At 41.4% G+C, this 24,651-nt stretch overlaps 1 protein-coding gene across 11 annotated transcripts in view; it reads left to right on the top strand.

Moving 5' to 3' along the window:
- The window catches only part of FGFR2 (fibroblast growth factor receptor 2), an 87,673-nt gene that overhangs the window by 21,376 nt on the left and 41,646 nt on the right, over positions 1 to 24,651 (top strand). For 8 of the 11 annotated variants that reach the window (XM_030487368.1, XM_030487369.1, XM_030487366.1 and 5 more), the window contains 3 exons: positions 72 to 146; positions 7,441 to 7,610; positions 14,164 to 14,287. In XM_030487368.1, the coding sequence (XP_030343228.1) occupies positions 72 to 146; positions 7,441 to 7,610; positions 14,164 to 14,287 (369 nt within the window). The remainder of the gene's footprint in view (positions 1 to 71; positions 147 to 7,440; positions 7,611 to 14,163; positions 14,288 to 24,651) is intronic. The other 3 variants (XM_030487374.1, XM_030487373.1, XM_030487372.1) reach the window with 1 other exon arrangement.

Below are 24,651 nucleotides of genomic sequence, written 5' to 3'. Positions count from 1 at the left end.
TGTAGCATATCGTTTTATTTGTCTGTAAAAAAATAGGCTGGTTTAAAGACTTGATTATTTTTAATGTGCAGATGCTCTTTCCTCTGGGGACGATGAAGATGACAATGATGGGTCCGAGGACTTTGTGAATGACAGCAACCAGATGAGTAAGTAACAGCCAACTGCCAGAAGTCGCTAGCAAGATCCACCTGGAAAATAATGTCCCGTCTTTTGCGCTCCTGCCTTCAGAGCTTCTTGATTGTTCACTGCATGGGCTGTCAAATAGTGGTTTCTTTGTCCTTCTCCATTTTCTGTTTCACATAGTATCTTGGAAAAGAAAAATAAAAATAAACTAATATTCTTCTAAACATGCTTTACTGGTCTGTACTTTCTTTCTCCTTTCTTGCTAGCATTTCTGCAGTTTCCTTTCTTCCTGAACTGAAGTTCGGTCTTTGTCTGGTTTAGACTCTCACAGATGAACTAACTTTCCCTGAACCTAAGCTGGAATGTAACAGAAGAACCAAAGATCCGGCTCACTTTGTTAAAAGGTGGTATGGAAACTTTAAAAATTAAGTTGTAATGAGGCAAATCCTTCAATCCTTAATCTCGGCAGAAATCTCCCCAGGGAGAATGAGTTTGGAGACAATGAGGTTCTTTTGTCTGCAAAGGACCTCAAGGTTTGTTGCATAGAAAGCAATCCAGCACTAAACCCACATTTTGTGTTACTTATGTGTGATGAAAATGGGCTAAAAGAGTCTTAAACCTATCTGAATGTTAAACCTCAGTCCCTTTAGAGAATTTGGAAAGCTATTAATAGGCTCTAAATAGAACAGTTGCTAAGGAGGAAAAAAAAAAGGTAAAATTCATATTGGTTCCTTATGCCCCTATGTGCTGCTGCAAAATCCCCTCGGTGACTGGTAGTTTGCTATCGCTTGTGCTTTGTAAAGTCAATAACACACAGAACACAGAAATCTTTCATGGGAGATGTCAGCTAGTTACCAAACACAGTAGCCAGGTAGTATGTTTGCTTGTCAGCCTGATTAGTAACTGGCAGCTATACTGTATGCTTGAAGTACGATAAAGTACGAGCCTGATTAGAGCTCCCCTAGTTAGTTACTGTTGTATATGACTGCTCCTGGTCTGAAGCTGTGAAACATTAGATGCTATTTAAAATGATATAAGTTGTTAGCTGCCTGTTTGGCCCCTGCCATCTGTTAGTGTGATTAACCCAGTCTGATTCACAGGTGCAGCTTGAAGTGGCTGAGATTAGGCAGCTGGAGGCTGCTCTGACAAAGGAATGTGGTGGCAAAGATAATTGGCGAGTTTGGGAAAGGGACACTGCTTTTAAAAGGAGTTGTCTAAGCAAAACCCACCAGCCCAGGCAATGTTAGTGTTCCCCTGAAAAGGACTTGTGGGTAGAAATTCCTTTTAGGAGACATCCCTATGTCTGTTATCACTTTAGAGCTTTTTTGGTGTTGGTCAGAAAAGGGCTTGCAATGTTTTTGGTGTGTTAGTAAAGACAGTTGTGCTTCTAATCTGTGCTGATGGCATTGGTGATTCATTGTGAGCACAAATGGCTTTTGGAAGAGACAAAAAAGAAAAGGACCTGATCGCAAGGCAGCTGTGCTATATAACATGGTTGTGCAACAGGGAGAACTACCCAGTGGTCATAGAGGTATAAAATGGTTTGATTTGGAAGGGACCTTAAAGCTCATCCAGTTCCAACCCCCTGCCACGGGCAGGGACACCTTCCACTAGAGCAGGTTGCTCCACGCAACCTTGAACACTGCCAGGGATGGGACAGCCGCAGCTTCTCTGGGCAGTGTTATCCTGTGTAACACTAGTGATGGTCTTGTAGTACGAGCTGTCATTATAAGCTACTGTTAATCAATCTTGGTTCAGGAGCTCATGAAAGGCCACTGACGATTTCCGTCTGCTGGGGATGGAGTGTGTGCTTCTGTAGGGGTCAGTCACACTTTCCCTGCTCGAAGTGAAAGATGCCTTTAAAGCGTGAGTGCACAAACATCTCTGGTGGCAGGGAGAGTGCAAGCTCTTGCAGTGCAGAAGGGAGGAAACAGCAAGAAGACAGATTGCTCCTGAGCAGAGCATTGCACAAATAAATCCTCATGAGATTGCTCTTTACAAGGAGCCCACAAACTGCTGGGGCTTCTTGCAAGCTGCGGATGGGTGCAGGGAGCAACGCAGCCTTCACCCTGGTGTCTGGGAGCTCGATGGGAAGAGCTGGAACCAAAAGAATGAACGTGGCACCACATCCCTGCAAGTAGTCTGCTTTCAATGAAAAGTTGCATCATAGTAACTCAGTTGGATTAAAGCAGTGTTGCTGAAAGAGGGTTGTGATTTGGCAAGATTGGAGCTGTATGAAAGTTAGGGGTGGGACTTGGTGTGGTGCTTTTGCAAACCACTGAGGCTTGTGCATCTAGTGTCTTCTAAGCCTTCTCATCAGTGCTCCTCTTCTAGACTTTATATCGCATCCAGAAGGCCACATCTCATTTAAGACACTATTGCAAGGCAGATTGAAAGGCAAATAAGGAGTTCAGGGGTAGCCAAAGGTCTACCATGAGCATCCCATGGGGCAGGCAGTGGTGTGTAAATGCTCAAATGCCCCTTACCACCTTCTCCTGCCTGCATGAGGCAGAGCCTAGGGAAGCCCAGGACCTCACAAGAGCCCCTGGTTGCTGCTCCTTAAGCGAAGAAGACTTCGTTTCCTGAATCCTGGCTTGAGCTTTGCAGATCTAAAACAATTTCACTGATAATTTACATACAAATTACAGCTGCGATCATTAAGGATAAGCAATGGAAATTGGCCTGGTTATGCCTTTACTGATGGAAACAAAAGGCCATAGTCTTCAAAGGTTGTTGCTTTTTGATGAAACAATTCTGATAAAGTCCAGCTGTCCTGGCATGTTAATTATGATGTGATGAGGCAGGAAATGGCTGTAGTGCCTTCCACAGGAAACTGAACCTTGGCATTCTCATTCCTGCATATTTAAAGCAAACCTTTTTAGAGCTGTTTCATTTACGATGGTAAGTATTCTTTTAAGCTTTTTGTCTTTGCCTCGGTTACAGATATGTTTTTCAGAGGCCAAGGTTTCCAAATACAAGCAGAGAGGCTATTGAGGAAACCTAGTGTCATTTTCAAGGCTGCCCAGAAAATATAACTGCCCTTGAAGTCAGTGGAGGCTGTAAGTGGCTCGGTAGCTGTGAGGAGCAATTCGTCCTCGGGAGAGGAGGGCACTTGTGTGTACACATGTGCATTTGACCATTTGCCCTGTGTGTATTTATAAGCAAAAGGCATGCACAGCAGATTTCACTCTGTGTTTGGTGTCCTTTTAGCTTGACAGATATTTTAACTGTCTGAAAAAAACACTGTGGTAGATTTGTTCCAGACTGCATCCTGAATAGCTTTTTATTACTTCCAGCTTTTGTTGAAGGGATTAGTGCTTGTGGGGAAGGTGCAGGATTGGTTCCCCTGCAAAATACACCTCTCTTTCCACAGAAATAGGTTTGTTGGCAAGTCAGTTTTCCCCATTGTTGCCCTAAAGAGGTGCCTTAGCTTGATTTTGGAGTGCCACCTCCAAGGACCTTGATCTGGGCCTTCTTTTTGCAAAGCTAAGGGCTGCTCATCGTCAGTTCCTACTGGCAGCAGTGGAGGATAATACATTGTTGGTACTTGTTGCCTCATCCTCATTGTGATGTTAAAAGATAGCCCTAATTTAAGGGATTTCTATAATCTTGACTTGGTGCTGGCAAGGCGACAACTCATGATGTGGTCCACTGAGGTCCACCAACAGTAATTTATTGTGGAGACCCCTGAGTAGCTGTGGAGATGCTGCCATTCTGCCTTGAATTCTAGTCAGGTGACTGGAAGCTTTAGGACTTTTTTCCTTATCGCCCTTTAAACAGTTTCTTCTGGGCCAAGTAATGGTAAATTGGCACCAAGAACAAAAAGCATCTAAATGCAATCCACATGCTGTTCTTTTCATGCCTTGAAGACTTTCAGAAAGGATGAAACAAGGTTCAAATTCATCAAATCCTGTAGAGTGGAAACCCACTCAAGGGAGCAGCAAAAATAGGATGTCGCCTAGAAGTGTCTTTTAATTAAAGGTCAAATACAATTGGACTGAAAACCTTTGGTGGGGGTTAGTGTGGTCATTTCAGGTGTGCTATTGCCTGGTTGAGGAGCTCGTCGGGCAGGCTTGGAGCTGACTGCTTTAGTATTTTTTTGTACCAGATAAGTCCAGGTAAAAATTAAAGAGTCCTGAAGTGAAGCCATCCCCTGGGCAGCCTAATTTCAATTTTGCATGCAGGAGATTTGCCTGATTAGATATAATGTATTTGCAGTGGAGTGCAGTGTGGGTCGGCAGGATATTTTCTTCACTAATGAGAGCTCCAAAAGCAATCAGGAATTCCCACCCATTCCCCTGCTGCTTGTTACTGCTGCGGGCTGGAGTCTGCCCTGTTGTAACCGTGAACTTTTAACAGTGGTGCTACCTACTTCCACCTGTCACGTTAGTAAAGCTGGGATGTGATGGGCACTGTCTGTAAGAGGAGCCGGCACTATTACCTATTATCTAATAGATCTATTAATGATCTATTATCATCAACTATGCTCGTTATTGGTTTCAGTGAATCTAGATGCTTTTCCTCTCACGACAAATAAAAGCAGTAAAAGGTGCCTTTAGGTTTTAATCTTTATAGATTAAAATGCTGTGTGTTAATCACTGTATGAAAGCACAAAATGAGGGCGAGTGTTATGGTTTGTGGATGTTGCTGCCTTTTTCTCTTTCCCCTTAAAACATGCTGAGAAGCTGCCAATATACATCGCTACTACCTAGTGAAAAATGGTAGGATGTCTTGAAGCAGTTTCAACATGTGATGTCCGCATGTTTTTCTCCAAGCTCCCCTGTAATTCGGGAGCATTGCAGGTTATGCTGAGGGTTGTGTGAGGGGAAGCTTTCCAAGCAGAGTCGTTTCAGCCTGGGGAGTTTCCTTTCCCCCTCTCTCCCTGGCACAGAACTGAGCTGCTTCTCTTTGTTCCTACCTGCATTCTCCTGGCCTCTTCTCTGCTGCCACCTCTTCCCCAGACCAAAGTTTTTTCTCCCTGTGCATTTGTCCTATATGAATCTTATTGGAGCACTTCTCTTCCAGGAGCAGAGTTTTTTAGAGGGTGAGGGTTGTTGGAGAGGGGGTTATATGCAAGAAAATCTGAGGATGAGCTGCACTATAATGCAGTAGAAACCAGGCTGCATGAAGTAGCCTGCTTTGAGGAACTGTTGGTGGCTGGATCCTGACCAACTCTCATACCATGCTGGGAGCTTCTGCAGAGCTTGGTCCATCCAGCAGAGCAGCATCATCATGGGTAAACTGTGGAGCTTGCCACTTGACATTGACTGCACCCAGGCTTTTTATTTTCTGTACGTGTAAGAAGGTGTGTGTGACGGATGTGATGAGAAGTGACCATGCTGGCTGAGAAACTGCTGGGTCAGCATTGTCTGTTTGGGGTGAAATCTGGGCACTCTGCTCTGTCTGAGATGCCAATAGAACTGGTTTGGGTGGTTGATTGGCTTTGACCTGCCACAGTTTACTTTGACTTTGTGGGAGTTGTGGGTAGGGCACTGTAGTGGTCATCTTGCATTGCCTTGTGCAAGAGTTTTAGCAGTCCAGAGAAAATAATCCTTTTAATATATCAGTACCAACATGTAATTCCGCCTTTTCCTGTTATACTTGTAATATAATTTGGTCTTTGCGTGTGGTAGTTAATTCCTTTGGTTGGCTTTGTTTAAAGTCTTCTGTTGTTTTAATGTGATCCTGGTTTTAGCAAATAATGTTCACAGTGATTTTCCTTGCATCCCTAATTCACTTCAGTCTGTGTAACAACTTCTTAGTGTTGCAGTTGAGTTTTCAATAGTTACCTGATTTTATACTTTGATTACATGCACAAATTTGCTTTGCTTTTCTACTTCATTAATTTTAACACTAATTGCCACTTCAGGGGGGAAAAAAGCCCAACCCACTTATCATTCTTAGCATCATTATAAGACTTGCTTTTAGAATGTTTTCTTTATACAGAGAGAGACGTTGTTAAAGGATTTATTCCTGTATTTTCTATCCAGCTGTATTTTTATTTAGAGAGGGGGGTAGCAGGATTTCTGAGTTTGCACTGATTGTAAGTACTGCTATAAATATTTAAGGAACGGAAGAGTTTATTTATAGTGGAGCGTTAGGCTGCTAATGAAGGAAATGAAACAGGGCTGAGAGAAATAGAGTTATTTTTCTGGACCCCTCTAGTCCTAAAAATTCCACACTAATCTGATTTGCTTCAGGAAAACTCCATTGTAAAAGAAATTAATGTTTCCTACTATTAAACAAATCCTGAATCTTTAACTTTAAAAAAAACCTGTTATGGTGAGACAACTGAAGCGATGCCATGAAGACTCTCTGCAATGTAGCCAAAGTGGTGCATTGATCCAGAGCATGGGATAACCTTGTATATGGATGTATCTATCCAGATTTACTTCTTGGGGGGGGTTAAACCAGATGGGTAGTTGTATGGTTTGTTCTGCTGTGTTTCCGTGCTGGTATGGGACAAATGATTGAGAACTTGGTTGAGAGGGGGTTTTTCCATGTGCTCCTCATGTGGGCGCATGCTGGGCCAGGGCATGGCAAGGAAGGAGCGAGTGAGTCAGGAGAGCCTTGATTGCAGTTGGTAAAAGTGGTCACTTCAGTAAATATGGGCTGAGAGAGGTACTCATTTTATGCTATGGTGTTGGTCATGTTCAATTCAGGCTTCGACAGGTTCGTGAGAGTGGGAAATCCCAGCAAAATGATAAATGCTATTACTGAGTTTTCCCGATCCACATGTGCTTATTTTCTTCCTCCTTGGTTAAGATTTCAGAAATATATTCAATTTGTAAGTATATTTTAGTGGTTTCTGTGACAGTAACAACACAGTTCACCTTGCCATTGCACAATGTAAGTTTTAGCATGCTGCCAGGCAGGTAGCTATGTTTATCCCCCTTCTAACACATGGAGGGAGGTTAAGGCTGATGCTTCCAACAAGTCTTCTGACTTGGTCTGTCTGGCTTCACAGCTGAGGTCAAAGAATTCAAAGTTTGCTGGGCACTCACAGTAACTCAACTTGAAGTCAAAAGTGTCTCATCATTTGAGTCTGCTGAAAACTCGGTCCCTCTGTCTTACTTGACACACACAAACCAAAAGATATCTGTGGTTAATTATTGGAATTTTGCCATAAGTGATATACTCAAAGCTGCAAACTGAGCCGTTTGCAAAACTCTGGTCAACACTTGCAGCATATGATTTCCAGTCACGTACTCGAACTCTGCTTAAAACGAATATGTGCAGCGCTTTATGTCTTTATGGAAGGGGCTGGAAAGGGAGTTTCCAAGCACTGATGTTTCTGGGTGTATTTCCTTGTAACAGGGGCACCCTACTGGACACATACGGACAAAATGGAGAAAAGGCTTCATGCGGTGCCAGCAGCAAACACCGTCAAGTTTCGTTGTCCGGCGATGGGAAACCCAACACCGACCATGCGATGGCTGAAAAATGGGAAAGAGTTTAAACAAGAGCATCGTATTGGTGGATATAAGGTAAGAACTCACAATGTGATTTTGCAATTTCTTTTCTTGACCAAGGCTGTGAAAAAAAACAAAACCAAACCCCAACTTGAAGTCAACAGAAAACTTGGATCAAATGTAGAAGGAAAAAAAAGAGTAATTGTTTTCTTCTGGGGATGGGTGGGTGGTTTCTTTGGCAGTTACTGAGCATTATTCTCTCTCTATATATAACTTTTTGTCAAATTCAGGCTTCTGGCATAGCAGTGCAGCTAAAAATTATATATAGAGACTTACTTGGAAAGCTAAAGACTGACTTTGCAAAGTGGAGTAAGACTATTTTGCTGTATTCATTTTTGACTGCATTGTTAAAAACATGACTGTCCACACTGGTGATTAAAGGCAGTTTAATAAAGGAAGGGTTGTAAGTCAAAAGTTATTATTTTCTATAGAGTTTATGGTCTGTAAAACTGAAATGGGAAGCAGAATTTGAGGGGAAAGTAACAGCAATTACTTACAAGGGTTTGTTTGAATTTTAAGCAGCTTAGATTAGATGTTTCATTCTAAATTGGTGGTTACTGATTAAGAGAGAGGTTTAGGGAGGCCATTTAGCTCTGTGGGTTAGTGCATGGACCTTTAACCTCCCAGTATCTGCCTAGGTCAGGTCAGAAGTCAGGATTCGGTCATCTTATCCCACTCCTCGCAGGGTATGGGAGTGTGTGACTTTAATGGCAAATTGCTGTTCAAGCACTACCCTTGCCATCCTGCCCCACGTTTCTGGGGTAATTTAACCTCTTCTGTAGACCTTCTGCCAGTGGCTGCTTCACAGACCCAACACCTCAGCAACTGCTCTCCAACAATGAGAAGTTTCTGAATTAGTCACTTTGTGTCATGCTGCAAGCCCCAGCCTAGAACTTGCTCAGAGCAATTTCTAATGCTCATTCAGACAGAAGTTAACTGATGTTTCCAGACAACACAGTAAGCTTAAGACTGAGTCCTGGGTTACCTCACTGCTGCCTTACCCCAGTAGCTGCAGTATTTTTGGGGTGCCGCATTTTGCAATGCCCTGATGGAGCCAGGGTGTATATTTCTTCGTGTGCTGTTGACTCAGATCCTGCTTGGTACAAAAAAACCCGAAGTTTTCCAGTGCAGAGGAGGACGAGCCATAGTCTCCTTCACTCTCTAGCTGGATTTACTGTAGAAAGTGTCAGTTTTTCCAACATTTGTGTTAGCACAGAGCGAAGCCCAGAAAATCTCCCTGCATGAACACTAATTATCTAAGTAGACTTTTCCATCTATGTTTGCTTACACCATAAATTAGTGTTGCTTATGAGCGTACACCTGGCAACACCTTCTGCCTTTCATAACGCTGCGGAGTGTTAACGAATTGGCTACAATTCAGTGATTTTCACCTTTCTCAGTGCTTTTTTAAAACCAAAAAGAAGGCAATTAAAAAACAACCCAAACACGAAACCCAAACTAATCCTGTCTTGGAAAATAATAGTAACTGTTTTGGTACTAACTGGGACATTATTTAAACACTTTACATCTCATGAAGGGGAAACGGAGATATCACTCTTGAAAACCATGCAGGAAAATGTGTGTCTTGCAAGGCAAGGATGGAGATACCTGATCTCTGGTTTGGGAGGGTGATCTTTGGCAGGGTAGATCAGCCCTTGTTGGGCTCCGTGCTGCCACTGCTAGCTTGTGTTAGGATTCTGGGTGAGCTCATTTAGACCTGTGCCCGTTAAGTGCCACAAGTTAAATTTTTGCTTGTGTGTATTAAATGTATACAATTTCCTAGGTATGTATGTACTCTGGGAAGAAACCACAGATGCCTATTTCTAAACCCAGCTGGACCAGCGAAGTATATACCTATAATTTTCAATCATAACTTCTTACCTCTCTTTAGTCTGAAGCAAATAAAGAGGGGGCACAGCTGTGGATTTTAAACTTTCTTGTTGCTCAGAAATACATCAGCTGTTAAATGATCTGGTAGCATTTACTTATAGTATCATAAATCAACTAGGTTGGAAAAGATCTTTAAGATCATCAAGTCGAAACTCATCATTGCCACTCTGCTTACAAAATCTACCTATATTCTAGTTTCTGATGGTGGTTTAAATAACCATCTTTTTAAGATGGAAGCTTGTTTTCAGTGAATGGGTATTAAACAATGAGGCCTCCAGAGATTCTGGAGCCTGTGTCCGCTTCTTGTAGAGGAGCAGGTTGAGGTCATTATGAGCTTATTCAAAATTATTATGGAATAAAGAGAGAATTGTATTTTCTTGACATGTCTCTACTGACAAACTTGTAATGAAGGAATCCTCAGAAAGGACTGGTCTGTGTTCAGCCAGATATCACAGCAACTTGAGATAATTCTTGTACGATAGCTTGTCTTGAATCTGGGTGTTGCTATATGTAAAGCATTTGTGCTGGAAATCTCCATAATACTTTGAGCAAATAGAATAGCTGGAACCAAACTTAGCCATATCTGCCGCCACCAATTGATGTAACACCATCTGTCCTTTTCGGAAGAGGCAATCATCCCTTGAAGACTTTAAGAACAAACTAAAAGGAAGGAAAACGTGTAAAGATTTCCAGTAATCCTGCAGCCACCTCTCTCCTTCTACCTTGAGCTAAGAAATCTCTTCTTTGTATGCGTTTTATCACAATCAGATAGTGGCCTGTAGCATTTTGTCCTTCTGACTGGGGAATGTCTTGAGTCAATTTGCACTCAGTCAGGCTAGCAGGAAGGTGTATGTGCTAGCCAAGATAGCTTCCAGAGTGAAATTCCTCTAATGTGACTAATTCTGGGTGGCGAATTTCAAATTTGAACCTTCTATAATTTTTCAAGGTATACACAAAATTCTGACAGCAAAGGGAAAAGTAACATTTATTGAAAGTCTAAATCCCTTATAGTCTGTTTTTTTATCTGTCTCTAAAGTGATGATAGCTCTTGCTTGTGCAGTTGGAGGCATAACTTTGAGTGAATAATCTACATCCTCTGTGAGAGACCACAGAAGCCTTTACTTTTCTGTACACCACCCGGAAAGCAAATGTACTTCTATCAGTTGATACTGTTTAAGCATTAACAGGTGTGTGTTTTCACATATGCATTTTGATAAGCTTCATCACTACAGTTGTCTTAAACACATTTAGATTCAGACAGGTAAATACGGAGTAAAGAAAGAGTTCTGGCTCTAGAGGAACTGTAAAAGCCTATGGCTTTTGCATGGGTGTTCTGCACTTGTTCTCTCTACCTGAGCTGACTTTTTGGGGAATCATATTTTTATAGAATCCCAGAATGTTTTGGATTGGAAGGGACCTTAAAGCTCATCCAGCTCCAACCCCCTGCCACGGGCAGGGACACCTTCCGTAAGAGCAGGTTGCTCCAAGCCCCTGTGTCCAACCTGGCCTTGAACACTGCCAGGGATGGGGCAGCCACAGCTTCTCTGGGCACCCTGTGCCAGCGCCTCAGCACCCTCACAGGAAATAATTCCCCTATTTCAAGAAAAGGCAATGGCAAATAGAAATGGATACCCTGAAGACCAGGTAATGGAGTGGATTCTCCAGGATTTAGAAAAGAACTCAATATGAATTAAGGTTTCTTAATTAAGGAATAGCATGGTAGAAATAGCAGGATAATAGCTGGCAGCAAGGAGCTAGTCAGGTTGGAGAACTGGAAAGGTTTCCTACGACTGATAAATGTGTCTATGGGCACATCCTTTTCTGGACCCTGTAGGCCTGGTGAGGATGCTCCCACTTTCAGCAGCTTGTTGCTGCCCTTGTGTTTTTTCCCTAATGGATTAGTGCATATAAGCTCCCTAATATGTTCTGTCTGCCAGATGAGCTCAAGTCATACATTTAAACAGCTTAAATGGACCCAGTTGGTATTATCCGTGGAAACTTATTAGGGAATATTTGGAGAGCTGTAACACTGGTGTCTTCAGTTAGAAGGGCCCTAGTGTGCAACCAGGATGGAGCTAATGGCTTTAACCTACATTACCAAAGAGACCATCTATTTGCAGCTTCAGTCATAAGAGTGGGGTTGGTTTTGCTTGGTTTGTTGGTTCTTTTTCTCCAAAAAATGAATATCAGTGGTGTAGTTCATCCATAGACAGAAGGCTGGTGTAGGACCTGTGTACTGTGGAAGCAGTGTTTTGAACCTCTTTTGAAACTAGCTTTTATATAAACTGCTGTGACATTGTGTAGGGTTGGACTTGGTAGTCCTGGGTTAATGGTTGGACTTGATGGTCTTAAAGGTCTTTTCCAGCCTAGTTGATTCTATGATTCCATGATTTTGGTGCTGGTTGTCTGTAATGGCTCTAGTTTTGCTCCCCAAAGACATACTTTGTTGCAACCAGGGAGTGACAGAATGTTACTTAAAAAACCCACGTTAACAAAGGTTGTAAGATCAAGGTGTTGGTGGGTATGTGGCAGGACCACCGCGTCTCTGAGAATGAAAGGTTGATTTTGGAGTCTTCAGTGGGAGGAGATGCCGTCATCCCCATCAAAGGGGAGTTTTTCTGGGTGTTGCAGTGCTGCACTTGTAACCAGAAAGCACTAAGCCAACAAGCTGGATCTAGTTGGATCCAGATCCATGTCATAAATCCAGTTGTGTGACAATATGTGTCTTGTATGCTTTAGGCCTCTACAGCAGTTGTTTAGCTTAAACTGAAGAATCTCAAGCTGTTGTTTTACGATAAAGATATTATCTCCTCTAATTTGAGTTACAAGAAGGGAAATTGCAGAAATACTTTTTAATATTGCCATCCAGTGTATCCACATGTGGGTGTAAGTTAGTTATGTTTCCTTATTGGATGCTAAACAATTTCTTGTGTTTTCCTATCAAATTAATTACAGCTTGTTAGGAATTTTTAAGTTGTTTTAACTTTCATGCAGCCATGATCTGTTCTTCCTGTTTTGTGGTCAGATTGGTTAAAAACCCTTGTTCTGATTCTGAGAAGCATGATGTAACTTGTAGTGACAAAAAGTTCAGGTCACTTTGACCAAATCTCCATCAAAATAGCTTGCAAGGAAGTAAAATATTCAAAATATGTAGATGTTGTATTTGCTATTTACCAGCGGTTTATGACAGTAATTCTTCCTGTCAGAGACTTTGACTTTCAAGGTTGCATAGCAGAATAACAACACAGTAACACTGAAACTTTTTCTAGCTCTATAAAATCACTTTGCAGCTCTTAATAGCATGGAAAAAAAAAAAATAAATCAATATGCCATAACTGGAAAATAATAATATCATCTACCTAATGAGCTAATTACTTGCTGGGGGCACTAGGAAATCCAGGAGCCCCTTACAGAGAGGACTCTTCTTCCAAGCTTTGAACTGAAGGCATTTTTACCTCCAGCAAGTGTGAGGGCTAAGCTCTTGGCAGTGGGAATAGGGCCCTGTGCAGCCTTTTCCTGCTGGCTAAGGACCTCCACAATAGTCAGGCATGAAGCAGGATTTCAGACCTATGGTTGTAATGATGTTTTAAGAATGTATAGTTACTGGAAGTGTTGCTGGTCCATAAATTTTTTTGGTGTACTGTGCTGAATTTGAATTGCTACTTTCCATTTGGCTGATTAAAATGACTGTACCAGATTGGATTTTATTCCATTTGCTAAACTAAAGTACTTTGCAATTTCAAAGTTGTATGTTACAGCTACATAATGTTAAGATTTTTGAGTGCTTTGTCAAAAATGTAATGCTAAAACAAGGGATTAGTGGATAGCCAGCAAAAGGTCATTTTGGGAGCCAATTTATGATGCAGGAAATATATGTGTGTACCGGATGACTCTAAATCCTTCCAGTATTGGGCTAGATCCTATTTTCTGCAAGACCAATGCCAATGCTCCTGTTGAGTTCAAACGGGAACAGAATCAGCATCTTTAATACATGTCGTCCGAAAGAATTGTATGCAATAAATGTATATCCTTATGCTCTGCTTCCATGAGGATTTTCTTCAGGCATTTTTCAGGAGGCAACATCTTAATTTCTTTTGCTGCCCTGGGGTACCACAAGAGAGGTGTTGCCACTTCTGTGTCTGTGGGAGGGATCCCAAACATTGTCCTTCGGTACTTTGTTTCTCCAAAACCCAGGCTGTGTAATTGAGCTACTAGAAAGACAGAGATTTGATGTTAGGGGATAATATCCATCCTGTATTGCTGGTGGGTAGTTAATATTGTCAGATGATTGTTTGGAGACAGACAGGGAAATGTCCTGAGGGTACGAATTCGCTTTAGAGTGGATTGAGAGGTAAAGCCTGGTAAGATGACTGCTGCTAATTGGTGCCATCCTCATAAGCCTGTTAGGACTGAGTGTGCACCGAGGTCTGCAGTGCTCAGATCAGGGACAAGGTAAATTTATAGCAGAATGTGTGAAAGCTTTCACAGCTGCAGCTGTGCTGTACCAGATCAGGCATAGCTAAAGTATTTCAGTGTCCAGAACAGTCAAATGAGCACAAAATAGGTTCTTAACCATGGATTACAAAAGATTAACTATTCAGGAAACAGTTCTTTTGGAGGGGGAGAGGGTGAAACTATACTAGTGAAGTTCTCAGTCTTTCTGGTTACAACCCACCAGGTCCGCAACCAGCACTGGAGTCTCATCATGGAAAGCGTGGTCCCATCTGACAAGGGAAATTATACGTGCATAGTGGAAAACCAGTACGGATCCATCAACCACACGTACCATCTCGACGTTGTTGGTAAGTAAAGCTCTGTGCGGTCTAAGAAAATGGTTTTAGTTAATGAGTTTATTAAAACATTTAGAATTAAGCTGATGTTTTTGGAATTAATTTTGAAGATGATTTCACAGTAGTCTGAAGATAAGATTTTACTACATAACCAATTGCTACCTATGTTCATCTGTCTCACTCGCGTCTGTAGGACTAATCTACTTGTACCTTGCAAAGGTGTAACATACATGTGTACAAGTGAATTCTTGTTGCTGTGATCCACCTACAAGCTTACCATGACGACCAAATAATAAACACTGATGCAATTTTAATCATTAGTATTACAATTTAATTATTACTTGTACAATTGTCCTAACACAGATTTTAATGACTGCAGTTATGAAAACTGCCGAGGGATCCTTTAGATTGCTGCTGTTAGAGCTGAAATGATTTTTTTTTTTTTTTTTTTTTTACAATGAGAAGCTAAATATTGACTTTGGTGAAGCTAGTGCTGATCTGGAGCTTTAGGAAAGGTGCTTTGCACTCACAGCAGTATAACAGAGATCTGACCATAGCCTGTTGTGTGGGGGCTCTGAGGAGTTCCTGAAACACGGATGCCAAAAGCAGTGAAGAAGTGTTTTACCTGAGGACAAATCATAAACAACTGTATGAATTCTTAGTAGTAGCAAAGCTGTGATTGAGCAAGACTATTAAGCACATGCTTAATAATGTTAACTTAATACCGAAATCCCGTTGGACTTTAATAAGGCTTACACATATTTATTTAAGTGCTTAGTTAAATTAGGGCTTGAAATCTCAGGATCCAATTCTATTTTATTTACTCCTACTCTTGCTGATTAGGCTGAATGGATGTGAGCAGTTTTATTGACTCTGAAGGCATCTCTGTCCAAAAGTAATCATTTTGGCTGTTATAGTAGGACCTGTTGGTAGTACTTTTGGGGATCAGAGCTGTTGATTCTGAAGTATGTCTCTAATAGGCTTTGCTCTCTCCAGGCTTGTTGAGGTGACCTAAGCATCACAAGCTCTGAGAATAATACTTTCTATCAATTAGTATTGAAAGCAAACATGAATTTGGTTATTGTAAGCCATTTTTAGCTGGTGGCTGACTGCGCAACTTGTCTTCTATGGAGAATCTTTCTGTGAGTTTGGGTTTATATGACCAAAACAGTGATAAAATTTTCACTTCCCTATTTCTTAATTGTTTTTTACATGAATAAGTACACATCCCTCACATTGTTTTGGATAGTCTTTAAAAGTAGAGTCATTATTTTGTCTGAGACCGCTCAAATCTGCAGAAAACCCCGAATCCAAAATAAAGAAGGTGCCAGCTTCTCAGGCAGCAAGAAATGAAAAAATTCCTCATGGAAATACCAGTGAGAGCCCATCGTCGTGGAGCAGAGGAGGAAAAAGGCAACTTTGTGATGCTGTCAGACTGAAGCCCTATCACCAGCCCACAAACATTTAAGTCTTCAAAGCCAGTCTGTGAACCACCCACTTGGTTTTAGGTAGTCAACAGTGAAAGCAGTGGGGATTTTTATAGCCTTGGAAACATTTTTGTCATCAATAGTGAGCTATGGGTATTGTTGAGGTGAACCAAGCAAAGCCATTTTTGTTTGAACACTTGTTTAAACAAAGTTTATGGAGGGTGCAGCAGCAACGGCTGTCAGAGATGGTAGTAAATTGTGTTCTGCTGCCTCGGTCCTCTGCTGACCACCTCACAGGAGGCAATGGGCTGCTCGCATGAGCTTGCCAGGGATGAGTCTTGACTTAAAGACTGGCCCAGAAAGTGTATAAGAGGATGATGAGTCATGGCATTTTTTGAGTTGTTTTGGGTTTGATTTTTCTTAATCCTTTAGGAAATGTAGATTGACTCAAGTTGCTCAAAACTCTTTTTATTAGTAGTGTTTTAATACATAGAAGGAAAAAGGCACTTTTGGATTATTGGGAATTTTCCTTGCAGAAATGGAACTGATTAAAAATTCCCCTTCCCTCCTCTGTCCCCTGCTCCTTTTCCTTGTTACTGCTCCAGCCCCAATCTATCTATCTGGCATGTTTCACATTGACCATAAATCTCTTCACCCATTTTTTTCTAGCAAATGTGTTCCTGGATGATGTGGTCACTTGAGCAAATATTTGTCAGAAGCCCTCTCACGTCCTCTCCCCCTTTGAGCCTTTTGAATGTCTTACATTGAGGAATATTATGCAGAAGTTTATTTTTCCTGGCAGTAAATTATAGGGACCTGCATGAATGAATGGAATGGTAATAAGGATTATGTCATTTATTTAAATGTCTATTCCTTTCCTATAGAGAGGCAGAAAAGTAAATAATGAGGTTTTTCAAAACTGACTAGTGATTTGGGGTGCTGGGCACCAGGCTGATGGCACCCAAAGGAGCCTTGATTTTTCCTGGGGGAATAATCAGCATTTTCTGATGCTGAGGCCCTGTGAGATATGAAACCAGAAGTCCAAAAGTGATTTTTGCAAGTCATGACCTGCATTTTGGAGTTCTGTGTAATCATTTTACTTGCTTTTTGCATTTAATTTCATGAGTTCAAGAGTGTAAACTGAAATATCTGTGCTCAATTTACTGTGAGTCTCTCGAGAGATACTGCACTGGGACTTTAACCTGAAAGGGGGATTGATGCTGGAGCTCAGCCATTGCTGTGGCTGAAAGCTTGGAGGTTGGGCATAAAACTGCTGAAGCAGTAAATTAAAGCTGGCCAGAAGGGGAAACTCTGACAGTTTTTCTAGTTAAGACAGTTCTACAGAAATTTATTTTGTCTTTTTTTCTGTTTTCATATAAATTTTCAGTTCCCACAGGGTTGTGGAGAGTTATGGATGTTTGTTTAGAGGCAATTGCGTATGTAGACTGCATCTTACAAACTTCAGATCGTAATTTTAGGGCAAGTTCTATGTGGAAAACTGTCAGTTGAAAGCCTCTGAAATTGCTTTTCCTATATGGTTTAACTGGTTCCAGAGTTGATTAAGTGTAAGTAATAGCAAATGGTATTAAATATGGCAATGTATTACACTGACATGAGCATCTGACTATATGCTGTAATGTAGAGAACCCTCTGATTATGTCACAGATTTGGGAGGTATCCCAGCAAAAATCGTGCCAAATAATGACACAATGCTGGTTAGGAATATGCCAATAACTTTCCAAACCTTGAACTTGTCTGACAATTAAAAACCTGGAGCCAGCAGGGCTGAGTAGTTTTCAGTCAGAATGTAGGTGTGAAGTATTCTCGTTTTTACCTTGTAATTACTTGCAAGAACCCTCTTAAAATAGTCAACTCAGCTCAAATGGTCTCATTCAAATTTACAAACCTGGCAACACCACTGGGCTGAAATTTTTACAAGGGGAGTAGAAAATACTGAAGAAAAAGCAGCAAGTTGTTGGCAGCCTCTCTGTATTGCACAGGATACTCGTGCACATTGACACTTTTAGTGGGGAATTGTCCATTCGAGTTGGCCAGGATATTCTGTGTTGGACAAAGTTATTCTTTACGTGTTTGGGATACCCCAATCCACTGCCTTTTCCTCTCTCCGCCTCCATTTCAAAACAGGGACTTAAGCAGGCTGACTGCAGGACTTTGCCCAGGGATACAAATGTGTTAGATTGCAGTAGTGGCAAATGGCAGCAATACAAAGCTCTGTTAGGATCCTGTGTAAGGGAGACGAGTTGATTTTAGCTTTTTATTGGAGTACTACCCAAAGGCTTCAATTAATATCAAATACTTATTGTCCAAGGCAATGTGCCAATGCACAGTAATTGCTTACAACTGAAATGTGGAGAGGCTGGGAGAAGGAAATGTCACTGTCCATTTCATAGATGAAAAACTGAGCTGTGGAGTGATAAAATTTCTTGCCCTGGGTCACACAGGAAGTTGGTGGCAGAGCCAAAAAATAAAGCTGGCACTTGAATCCTAATCCAGGACCTTAATTAAAAGAATGTTCTTTCCCTTGTACAGTTTAGCCCATCAGCTGAAGTGCCTTTCTATTCTTTTGTATTTAATGGTAGGTAGAAACTCGCATTTTTATAGTAAGCTTACTAATCAACTAACTCCTTTCTCATTAAACATATATAAGTCATGCAGTCTTAAGGGAGAATGAATGAAAACGATGTGGTTTTCACTTACCAGTTGTATTGTAGTGAATCCGGGTTGTAGGAAGCAACGTGGGAATGCAGCCACTGAGACTTGTATATAATTAGATCACTCTTGGATTGCAATTATCGCTAGAGCGCAATTTCAGCAGCAGCAGTTCTGTTTAAGTATGGAAGTAACTAATTGAATTTATATTTTAACAGCAAAAAAAAAAAAAGGTTAGTCTTTGTACAGCCCTAGTGCAGGTAGCCATTTCTGTCCTATTTAATGTCATCATCCAGTGAAACAAAAGATGAAGTTTGGCACTACCCTGTTTACTGGGTTTTATAAGCAGCTGCTATAGCACATCTCTTCCAAGAATGTATGAGAAGACTCTGCTGTTTACTAGAAAAATGAACATAACTTATCACAATTATATTTGTTGTTAAAAAGGTCCTCTTGCAGCCAGTTTAGCTATACTTTGACCAGTTTCTAATTTGCCTAATAGCACTGCCTTTGGCTCTGGTTACTGAGGAGTGAACTCCAGAGGTGGCCACACAGTTGTCCCTTACCAGTAATTCATATTTTCACATGAAAACAGTGTGAGAAAAACATCTCATCCAGGGAGCATTTTAAATGACTCCCAGTTTAAAGCTTGTGCCCCAGAAATCTCATGTATGAGTGGTTTTACTGACGGGTGTGCAGAAAAATGCTTTTATTCTGAACTCCTGGAGGTTTTAGAGGGCTGGGGGATGAATTTTACTCTGGCTTTTTACAGCACGCTGTTAGAAAAGATCTGATTAAAATGGAATCAACTTTTTTGCTATTGGTACTTCACTGTTTATATTTCCCTTAGTTTAGGCAGAAGAAAGAACTTTGCCTTTGTTTCTAGTCAGTTTTATTTTTGGATTCTCATGTGCTCTCAGAGTCTCTAGCTGCGAACGTGGCACGGACACATATTTTTCTTTTAAAGACATGTTTTCATTTTGTCATTCCCAGATTCATAAAAACATATGCATTGTTATTTGCTTTTTGCTGAGGCTTGTTTTGTCAAAATAAAGCTCAGAAGTAGCTTGACTGAACTATAGTATGTCCCTTAATTTCCAAAGAATTATATTTAGGATTCAGGTTACATATGAAAAAGGAACTGACACCAACTAAATACATGCCTTGAACGTTGCATCACTAATGTCTGGCAGGAGTTAAGTGTAGGTATTACAACCAAGCCTAAACTTGTATTTCTGGCAGATGTGCTTGTAGTTGTTGACTACCTCTTTACATGGACAAGCTTTGGCTTGATGTCTTCACCCAGGCGCTTGCGGCACAGGACATGACGAGACAGGGGCTGAAAGCATGAAGGAATCTGCACTGATGCTTGCCCTCAGGGATTTGGTTAGGCCGAGAGGGAAGAAGACCTTATTTAATGTACTGATAAGCCCAAGTGTGGACTTTACACCTGGCACTAGGCTTTTGGCAAGGTGTGTGCATCTGAGAAGAAATTACACAGATTGTTTAGTGCTGGAGGCTGTGTGGTTCACTCCTGAAAACAAAGACCACGGTGTGATGGTTCAGCTAAGGGAAAAGGCAAGTGTATGTTTCCCCCTCCCCTTTCTTAATAAGGTAAAAATATTCCAACCCCCTGGTTTTACAGCGTTAAAGCTTCTGATTTCATTGGAGTAGTCTGGTTAAATTATGTTTTATGGACAAATAGTAGTGTCATTACTTCATCTGCTGAGTGAACAGTGAATTTGTCATGTTTGGAATGCTTCCTGCAGAGTCTGCTGGGGGAGGACTGGTCTCCCTGTCCCACTTTCTGTCTTATTACAGCCCCAAGGCAGGTATTTCTCTTTCTTTTGATGAATGATGAACAGGATATTGTTTCAGCTCTGTTATTATCATTTTTAATCATGCCTTCTAATTCGTGCAGTATCCTACTTGTGGAAATGCAAGTAGGAATTTGCAGGAGTTGTCTGAAGATGCTAACAAGACTGTTGCCTTGTCAAATGTGCAGTTGGCATGTGTCGAAAGCCATGTCTGTGCCTAATAAGAGGGGCTTTTTGACCTGATCCAGTCTTTTCTAACAATTTTATTACCGAAAGAAATGAGTGTAATTGGCAGTAAATTGGTAAAGTTACATCCTCTTAAAAAGTGCTTATCGCAACTATAGAAAAGTCATAAATGAACTGTGATGCAAACTGGATGAATGGACCATATTAAAAACAAATACAGGACTATTTAATCATGTCTGCCTTATTAATGAGGAGTTTGCACCTTCATTTCTTCATATTTTCTCTGAGAGTGGGAGGAAATGCAGAGGTGGGACAGCCCCATGGCTGCAGTGGGATAGCTGCCTGTGGTGGGTGACATGAATCCCTACAGACCACCACACTGGTGGTTTTGGGGATTAAACTGGGGTTAAAACCAATGTGGTAGGGGTGGTAATGGATGGAGATGGCACTCAGCAGTAGACATCAGGGGTTGTGTGTGGCTGAGACTGGTGAAGGACAGGACTGGTAATATAAAGGAGTGAAAGGCTGTGGGGAGTCTTCCCAGAGGTTTTCAATGTAGCAGAGGAAGAACCTTTGACAGATGGTGTCAGGGTGAGATAGGTAAGAGGATGAGAGATCAGAGGAGGGCCATAAAGATGATCAGAAAGGTGGAACACCTCTCCTACGAAGATAGGCTGAGAGAGCTGGGCTTGTTCAGCCTGGAGAAGGCTCAGGGAAGACCTTATAGCAGCTTCCAGTGCCTAAAGAGGTCCTACAAGATAGTTTGTTAAGCACTTTTGAATATTGAACTGCTCTGTATATGAAAACCATTAAGATTATTTTTTCATTTTGATCTGTAGAAGGTTGCATGAACATGTTGAACTCTTTAACTGTTCAGGAAAATAAAACTGATACTGTCAGAACTTGAGTGGAGTTAAGAACTTGACGTGATAGTGTATTAGTTGGAATAAAGTTAGTCTTTACCATTTTTACAAAATGCTTCTGAAAGTCTAAAATTTGTAAGTACCATCACAAATTAGGTGATCAAAACAGTTGCTCTTAAGTTGTTCGTGTATTCTGCATTTACAAGTGAATACACTTGCATTGGTTAGTGTTTATATCTGCAGCATTGTTTCTGCTATTAAATTGGATTATACGCATTGCTGAGCAACATAATTTCATTGCAGCAGTTGGTTTCAAATGTACTTTTCCTTTGATATCTGTGCTCATGCACTGTCTAGAGTGCCTGTGAAACCCACCTATGTCTACATTTGAATGAATATTACAACAAATGACATTTCCTTTGTTCCCCCCCTCTACTCTTCAGTGAAATTTTCTCAGAAAGCAGTTCTGGCATCCACTGCTCAACCAGAGGCTGATGATGGTCCTTCTGGCTCTTGGCTTCATATAGGCTGGTCATTCAGATTGTATGCTAAAAAGCAGGAAAATGTGGGTGCAGAAGAGTTGTGGTTTAACCCTAGTCAACAACTAAGTATTATGCAGCTGCTCGCTCATTGCTCTGGTGGGATGGGGGAGAGAATTGGAAGGGTAAAAGTAAGAAACCTCATGGGTGAGAAAAAGACAGTTGAATAGTTGAAATAAAATAATAATAATAAATAATTAGAATAATAATAAAAACTTTAATGAAAAGAGAAATAACAAAAAGAGAAATAAACCCCAAGGGTTGCAAATGTAAAGCAGTTGCTCACCAACTGACCGACAACCAGCCAGTTCTTGAGCACTGGCACCCTGGTTTATATACTGAGCATGATGCCATATCATGTGGAATATCCCTTTGGTCATCTGGGGTCGTCTGTTAATCTCTCTGGTGGGGTAGTGTGAGAAGCTGAAAAGTCCTTGACTTAGTGTAAGCACTGCTCAGTAACAACTAAGACATCACTGTGTTATCAACATTACTCTCATCCTAAATCCAAAATTGAGTGAGGTCCAACATAGATATGTCTTGAGACTGAGCCAGAGTGGTCCAGCACAGAGCTTTGAAAATCTGGATGCTGGAGTTTGTCCTCTGCCCTGAGAGCCTGCACACCAGGTATGATCAGTCAGCCACTGGTCAGCTGTGTCTTGGTAGGGAAGGGAGAATACCACAGTGCTTCCAATAATTTCACGCCTGTGTTGCTCAACAGAGCAACTGTGCTGTGTAAGAAAAGGGGAAGAAGTGTAGAAATATAAGAGCTTTTAAGGATTTACATAATCTTTTCCATTTGGCATTAAAGGCAGAACTGTTTTCAGAAAAGGAAATGTGGAGGATGCAAAATCTGCAGTCAGGTCACAATAACAACAGCAACAATAACTCCCACTGTGTGCTTTATGGCATCACTGGGTGCACTGGTGAGTTAAACCCACTGCAGCTGGGAGGGGACATCATCCCTGTGGGAGAGATGCTATTTGCCAGGCTTACAGTAAACCTTTGGCAGAGCCTACTGGAGAGCCCAGTCCAATGGTGCTGGACCTCAGTGTTGTCTCTGGTTATTATAAAGCAGCTGAGTGCTGGGATCTGTGCACAGTGCAAAGGATATCTCTGTGTGTAAAAATTAATGCAGTCTCTGGAAACAGCCAGAACAATACAATTTTGCCACTTGTCTGTGAGAAGTCACAAGTTGCTTTTCTTATTCTCTTGTAGCCTTTTTGTTTTAGGGTGCACTGAAAATAATTTCAATGATAATTTCAGCTCCTCATTGTTCCATTTCCCATGTTTTTTCACACTAAAGTGAGGCCTCTCCTTCCTTTGTTCAGACGTGTGAAGCTTTTGCTTAAGCATGCACTGTGTGAGGGATACTACTGCAAGTGAGCTCCAAGGTTAGTGTTGGAGCAACATCTCTAGCTGCTATGACTTTTTCTACTCCATGGGGCTGATGATACCCATGCTGTGTCTCCATGACAATAGGACTTTGCTTTAAGGACAAACTGGTCTTAAAACCCTGTTGATAATTTCATGTTGTAAAACAAAAGTGTTCATGTTGCCTGCCTTAGCCCTGGGCTTGCTGGATATACATGTGATTTGAAAGGACAGCTTTTAACTAGTTCTGATTGTGATATTTTTCCTCCCCTACTGTTTTCACTGACATCAATGGACTTCATATCAAGCCAAATAAGTCAGTCTGGCTTGTTTTCTTTTCCCTGGCTTGCTGCCATATGAAAAAGAGGTGTGCAGATGAACTTACGCTGTAAAAGTGTTATGCAAAGATGGATTTTAGCTAAAATGCACATAGGATAGCAAGCTGAAGCCATTCTGTAGAGCTATCCAAAGAAACAGATGGGATAACATCAGTGGGAGCTTTGCCTGCTGGAGTAGCAGTGCCATTACTTCAAATTGGAGGTGAAGGTGGTGAAACCAAGGACAAAGAGTTAGAATGCACCTGATTAGTTTCTGTAAAGATTTTAAAAAGGCACTGCCTTTTCCTCAGGTGGTCTTTCTAAGTAGGAGGGCTTGGGTAGCACAATAAAGTTGGGTGGCAAAGGCTTTGCTCTGGGTAGCAAATGGGTCTGCTCCTGGTGTCTGCGACAGTCTTTATTCTTTGGAACTAAAGTGCTTTAATAATCTTCAAATGTTTAATTATATGAGAAAATATTCACTGACAGAAGGGAATAGATGGACTCTGGTTCCCTCCTGTCTCACTTTATGCTGACTGTTGATACTGGTACACAAACCAAAGCAGGGGTGGAGGTTTGGGTCCAGCAGTTATCAATGGTGAAGTGTCTGACACAGCAGCAGAAAGAAACACCTCCAGTTTACATAAAACGCTTCTAATTTGAGGACAAAGGGAGTTCAGAAAGTGGTTATGGAGGTTAGCCACTCACTCCCATCTGCATAGACCAGCAGATCCCTGTGCTGGTCCAGGCCTCACTGTGTTCACTCATGAGGGCCAGCGATACCCTTTTGAGCTCTTGGCCACTGAGATGACTGCTTCAAGTAGCATTGGGCAGGCAGGAAATGCTGTACATGGAGACTCCTGCTGTACGGGAACATTGAATAGCATGAACATTTGTTGGCTAATGCCTCCTGATAAAAGATACCAAAATTTATAAGGCATGATTTCATCAGCACTGGTAATGCTGGTTTGATCCCTAAGCTATTCCGCTAGTCTGACTGAAAGGCTCCTGTTCTTTATCAAGTATTCTTGCCAGGGATGGTCTTTATCTCTTAGTGTTTAGTGACAAAGATCTATTATTCCTTGTAGCCTTAAAACATCTTCCAATTTTGCAGAGTTTGGGAAGAGAGCATTGTCCCTAACTTGCTGTGGATGCTACCTTGGTGTGTACGAATTACCTAGGAAGA

This window comes from Strigops habroptila, chromosome 5, assembly GCF_004027225.2.
Source record: "Strigops habroptila isolate Jane chromosome 5, bStrHab1.2.pri, whole genome shotgun sequence".
NCBI classification, from domain to species: domain Eukaryota; kingdom Metazoa; phylum Chordata; class Aves; order Psittaciformes; family Psittacidae; genus Strigops; species Strigops habroptila.
The sequence above is the reverse complement of the archived record's forward strand: the minus strand, read 5'-3'. Positions and strand labels throughout refer to the sequence as shown.